The sequence below is a fragment of the Hesperophylax consimilis genome, chromosome 24, assembly GCF_061612785.1.
Source record: "Hesperophylax consimilis isolate HC1 chromosome 24, BYU_Hcon_1.0, whole genome shotgun sequence".
In the NCBI taxonomy this organism is placed as follows: domain Eukaryota; kingdom Metazoa; phylum Arthropoda; class Insecta; order Trichoptera; family Limnephilidae; genus Hesperophylax; species Hesperophylax consimilis.
The window spans coordinates 20,742,594-20,748,593 of record NC_142859.1 but is presented as its reverse complement, the minus strand read 5'-3'; the positions used below and the strand labels follow the sequence as shown (position 1 = coordinate 20,748,593).

Below are 6,000 nucleotides of genomic sequence, written 5' to 3'. Positions count from 1 at the left end.
CTATTATTTCTATCATTGATTGATTTCTATCATATAAATTTAATTAAGAACTTTTTACTTTTGTTTCTTTTCACAATATAGAAAAGAGATACAGAAGAATAACACTTCAAGTGACTACAATACAAAGAATAAAATATGTATATGGATAGATATAACACAGTCAACATAGGCATAAAAAATCATGGACATACACACACTCAACACAACATACACAACACTACATAGGTAAACACTCCCACAGGCATATTTATACAATTGCATGCATACAATCAATATTTTCTAGACAATATCAATAAAGAAAATCAAGATTCATTACCTATTTTTTGCTTTTTTAGTTCAGTTGTGCAGTTTGATTCGTTTTTTACATCCATTGGCGTTAAAGGGTATTTTCAGTGGTTTCTTTAGTGTTCAAAAGATTGACGATCTGGATGGCATTTTCGTTTTAAATTTATTTTTACGAATGGGACAATTAATTGTAAAATGTGACATTTTAGATCAGTCGCCAAAACAACAGCATCATATTCACCAACAAAAGCGAATTGTTGGTGAATATGGTGTTGATGACGTCACACCGGCCAACGTTGGTGACAGCAGTCCGTAACGTTTTTCACCTCATAATGACGTTATAGACAGTTGGAACCGTTTCGTAATGTGCGGTTTTTGATAGTTTAATTAATAATTATGATTTAATTATTTATGTGTCGTTTTAATTTTATAATTCTGTTGAAATGAGAAGTAATGATTTTAAGTAAGTATATCGCATTTATTATGTAAAATATCACATAAGAAATAATTGACATTCATCAGATGAAATCAAAATTTCGTTCACATTATTTTATTAATTCTTGTAACAGAAACAAAAATATCTGGAAAGAAACATAAATATTTTTTTTACAAAAATACATAAAATTCACATACAAAAATGTCATTAATAATTTATTTCTCATATATTAAATGAAAATACTAAAATAAGTACTGATGTAAAATCTAAGCACTACGAACATAAGGCAAGTACGTTTTTATAACGCATGTGGCTTAGGCTCAAATTAGGCATTGGTGTATATTACAAATAAAAAAAGTTTTATAAAAATAATTAAGGTTAAAATACTTTCATCAAAAATACAATTATTTGTTCATTTACTTAAGTACTTAGTTAATTCTATTTGTTTTTTTCTATAAGTAGTCAAAAAGCACAATAGGCCTCATCTTAGGTCAACTTAAGTTTAAAAATACGTAAAGGAAAATATTTACAGGTTTTAGTGGGTATTTCACCATCTCTGAGTAAATCGTCAATTATTTGTTTAACCACCACTTAATAATGCCATCCATCAAGTAAAACATTGTTTTTACCGCCTTGTAAATCCTATAACTAGAGACACCAATGAATAGCTTTAATTTTTAAGATGTGTAGCATTAATTTTTGAAAAAATAGCTTTTATAGCTTTAATTTTGCGTTTTCATAGCGTTTGTAGCTAAATGTTACTCAAAGGAATGGGAGTCGGCAAGAAGGGAAAATCAATTCTATTAGCAAAATCACTTGAAACATGTTTATTGCACTATTGATTGAAACTCAACATGGCACATGTTTCTACAGTAGAGTGTGTCATGTTTGTTTTACGATCTGTCAATACAAGATTATAGCGATTAAAAAATCTTTTTGAACACCATTAATTCGCGAAAATATCGTTAATGCTGTGAATGGGTGTCTCTACCTATAACCATAGTAGCTAGTTATATGATTAACTAGTAGATCCTCAACGGTCAGCTCAGAGCTGGTGAAATAGTCTTTTAGAAAAATAAAAGAAGCTCAGAGTAGATAACCAATGTTCTTTTAACCTAGTTTTTTGTTTGACAGACATCCTGAAATCTATAACTTATAAAGTGTTGCAAAATTTCTCGTGCTCTAATATTAATTTGTTTTAAGGTAGAAGTTTGGTTATTGGTTAAATAAAGCCTTGTTCCAATTGACTTTCGCTCTCGATTCTGTCTAATTAATTGAATTTTAAAGAAGCCTAGTCTTTTGTCGGAGCCTTGTTGAGGCGTCCAATTTTATGAATCTAAGAACTGTGTTGCTCGCCTCTCTTAGTACCTGTTCACCAAATACCAGCGCCTTAATATTACATTGACAAAGTCTTCTGCATATTCGACGCTGTATGAGAATCGAATAATTAACACCATCGACAGCTATAACAGGTGGCATTAGTGAGTTCCTGAGGGTCTTATACTACATAACTATTACGCGAATGGAACAGCAAACAAATGTAACTATTGCTTTGTAAAACCATCCATCAAAGAAATAACACGATATTTTCCATAAGAATTCAAAGAACTTATTTGATGCAAAGAATATAATGTAGCCTAGACTAAATCAGACGTTATGAAAATCTTGCTATTTTAATATATTGGATAACTCTATTTGATCGCCCATTTCTTTTGGAATGCCAGGGCTTAAACATGTAACATTACTTGTTCAAGATACCACACGGCAGAACAGATGTTCTAGCACAGTAAATCATAACAGTAGGAAAGATGCTTGAATTAAATTTATAAAACAGTATTTATTTTTGTATTTGTATTGTGCAAATATCCCAAATATTACGAAATTTAAAAATCTTGTACTGTCATTGAATGATTAATCCTTCAAATAATAATAATAATTTGAATATAAAAAATATGCAGAAAATAGCGAAGGAATTATCACTTATTTTTTACTTCTGAAAATACTTTTTGTTTTCGCAGGGCAGTGCTGAAATCGATTGTTCCAGATTTATACACATTTAAAATAACTCTGAGCTTCCATACTTCATCGTCATAACCACAATACATTTATAAATAAATCAATTAAATCACAGAACAAGTACCCTCCTGAAAACCATCACTAAGACCAGAGCGCCAATTGTCACCATCTTGCCCGGAAGCTGACGTTCAGACGACGAAACGGCGTTGAAATAGTCCAATGGCCACCAATGCGTGATACTAATAACCGGCTGGTGATTCCTCTTGTCGGGGCTTCCCATACTTTGATCAGCGTCAGTGGGGATGAAATCGCCACAGGTAGGGAAGTTCTTTGGTATAGGGGGGAAGTCGGAGTGTTCACCCACCTTGAAGATAAGTGCCATGCCAATCTCGGCGTGGAACTCGATGTGGCAGTGGTATAGCCAGTAACCTAGAAGAACAGAAAGAATTTGCTTTATCGATAAGGGGCAATCACGCGAAGCGACAAATACAAAAAAAAAACCGATGATCACTGGGATGGTTGATAGAAAACATAAAGCAACCTAAGACACCGAAAACATCTTGAAACTACAAGAATGGTATGAATGTTATTCTACAAAGTTTTTACGGGATGCAGTCTGTGGGTTTTTTAAAAATTTATTTTTTATTGGAGAAAACACAGATACAGGCAGTAATAAACATGACAGTAAAAATATATTAATTGGAGAATTCACCTTCATCTAACTTAATTATTTTGTTAAAGCTTATCATGACGATAAACCTCTGATCAAACCAACGAGTTAAAATATAAGCATGTTGAAGTTACATGAACTATGCTGGTAAATAGATATATTCAGTCATCGTTATCATCCATGTCCAAGTGTCGACTAAACCAACTTCTAACGGGAAGATGTTTTTCTAAGCCTAAAAAGTAGAAATTAACAGATACTGTTGGAATTGTTGACAGATTCAAAGCTCGAGCATATTAGGTTCAAATTCATCTTTGGCGGCTTTATACTTGGTCAGATTCAAGGGCGTACTTTTTCATGTGCGGGTGGTCCTGTAGGAACAGTATGATTACAATCATCTTTCAGAGATTCCGGTTTTGTCAAATCGGTCATTTGTGGTATGGATATTTTATGTCCACTGCATCCAAAAATCGTTAGTTTTATTAAAAATATAATGAACTTACCAGGGTTATCAGCGTACCAACGGATGATGGTATAACCGCCGTCTGGTACAGTAACTGTATCCTTGAGAGGAGCTCCATTTAGTCTACGATGGATCTTTCCCTCAGCATCCAATTGCTTGACTTCCTCCACGGAGATGTTCTTGGCAATACGCTCCATGGCGACTACGCGGAAGGCGTAACCGTGGAGATGAAATGGGTGATTGGCATCAAATGCATTGCCTAAGGAAGAAAACATTTATTATCAACAAGACTTTAAAAAAAATGGAAGATTCTTTTACCCATTAGCAAGGTTCGTTACAATTCCGGACATAAAGAAAAAGGTTTGAGATGTTGATGTGTAACGTAATAAATTAGAGGAGTTAAACTTATAGAATCGACTGTGTAAGAGTGTTTAAGTGACTGACAGGTGATGAAAATGCATCTTTAGAACAATCGCATTTTGATGGATTGCAATCTAAAGCACCACCAGCAGAAATTCGGTGATTGTTCCAACGGTATTTCAGAACTAATTGGTTCACGTCATTGCATTGATCCATTAATTAGCTTCACACAGGAGGCCCCGAGGAAAAAAAAACTTATAAATAGAGTGTCCGGCTGGAGAAGTCAAAAGGACTTCCTCAACCAGTCTATCCCGATCCAACCCGCCACGCAGTAGGTAACGCATCCGCCGCCAAGACCTCGACAAACCCCATGAACACGGGCACCCCTGCTATGTCACTAGAGAACCAATGGGGGTGACCTATAGCAGGGGTTTTGGTTATCCAATAAATGGTTCCCGGGGCGGAAATAAATATAAGAGAAATGTATTTTATACTGAGATGGTTTATACCTTCATCCACCATAATGAGTTCGACCACAGAATTTAGAGGGATATTGACAACATGAGTGCACTCGCAATAATCCTCCTTGCATCCCTCCACAGTGGATTCGTTGCAGAACATATTATCGGCGTCAATGCCATTCCTTCCAGAGAGCAGTGGGAATGGCTGGAACTTCATGCTGATATGGTTTAGCTGGGGGGTGAACAGACGACTCCTGTTATCGATAACTGGAAAGAAAAACAATAATAAACGAATGGTTAAAATTACATGTGACACAGCAAACCCTGTCTAAAAATATATATTAGCTTAGAAACAAGTTGACATATTTCCAAGATTACCAAATTTTACGTGGTGGAGAAATAACATGTGAATTCTGACAAAGCACATTTCAATCGAAACCCCAGTTTGACAATAAAGACGCACCTAATAAAATAAAATAATTATATAGTCCCTAGTAAAAATATCAAAAAAAACATTTTTTGATTTAAGTCTCCGACATCTGGACCTCAGATACTGGCAAATGAATTTACTCCGTGCAAAATGGAAAATTCGTGTGATGTTCTATCCGTATAAATGGAAGATGAATAGAAGAAGTGCAGGATTCAATGGGCCATTCGGTATTATCTTGAAGACACGACAAATGTTTGCTCAATTATTGTACTTAGATAGTTGCTGCATAAGAAAACGTTATTTTTTTTATTCTTGTGATCATCCTGACCTCCTGACCGTTGATCTAAAACCATTAAAAAGCATTCATTCAGTGGCGGATAAACCAGTTTTCGATTATAATGGTGAGTATTAAAACCATATTTTAAAAAAGGTGATGGTCAAATAAAGTTATTGGACTAACCTTGGTTAAATCCGTAATGCGGGTTCTTGTGATAATGCCAGTTGTCCTTTGCATAGAAGTCGTACGAAATGTAGTACTGAATGTCCGCATCTGGTCTGAGACTCAAGTCGTCTGCGTCCAATGCTGTCAGCTCTGGGATGCTCAAGGTCTCATTGTGGCCTGTTCCTGTGTTCAAAGCATTCACTTGCTGCAAGAAAAAAATCATTTTGAAGTCACTGAATTTCAAATCTTAATTATGAACGAGAAAATATTCACAGCTGTCTAGAGATTTTATACTGATTAAAAAAAATTATGCTTTTAACAACAATTCTTTGAGAACTTCTATAGGATCTTCTAAACATATTGTCAAAAATAAGAGGAAAATAAAATTTATGTTCTATTCTTTCAAAATGTTCAATTTGAAGAGAAATTTCTGCAAAAAA

The 6,000-nt window shown here is 34.5% G+C and overlaps 1 protein-coding gene across 3 annotated transcripts in view; it reads right to left on the bottom strand.

Moving 5' to 3' along the window:
* Nucleotides 1-556: 556 nt before the first annotated feature.
* LOC149412054 (multicopper oxidase 3-like) overlaps nt 557-6,000 on the bottom strand; it is a 128,042-nt gene continuing 122,598 nt past the window's right edge. For all 3 annotated transcript variants that reach the window (XM_089646534.1, XM_089646533.1, XM_089646532.1), the window contains exons 8-11: nt 5,579-5,765; nt 4,737-4,955; nt 3,908-4,126; nt 557-3,166 (exon numbers count right to left, since the gene is read on the bottom strand). In XM_089646534.1, coding sequence (XP_089502660.1) covers nt 2,847-3,166; nt 3,908-4,126; nt 4,737-4,955; nt 5,579-5,765 — 945 coding nt within the window. In that variant the 3' untranslated portion in view covers nt 557-2,846. The remainder of the gene's footprint in view (nt 3,167-3,907; nt 4,127-4,736; nt 4,956-5,578; nt 5,766-6,000) is intronic.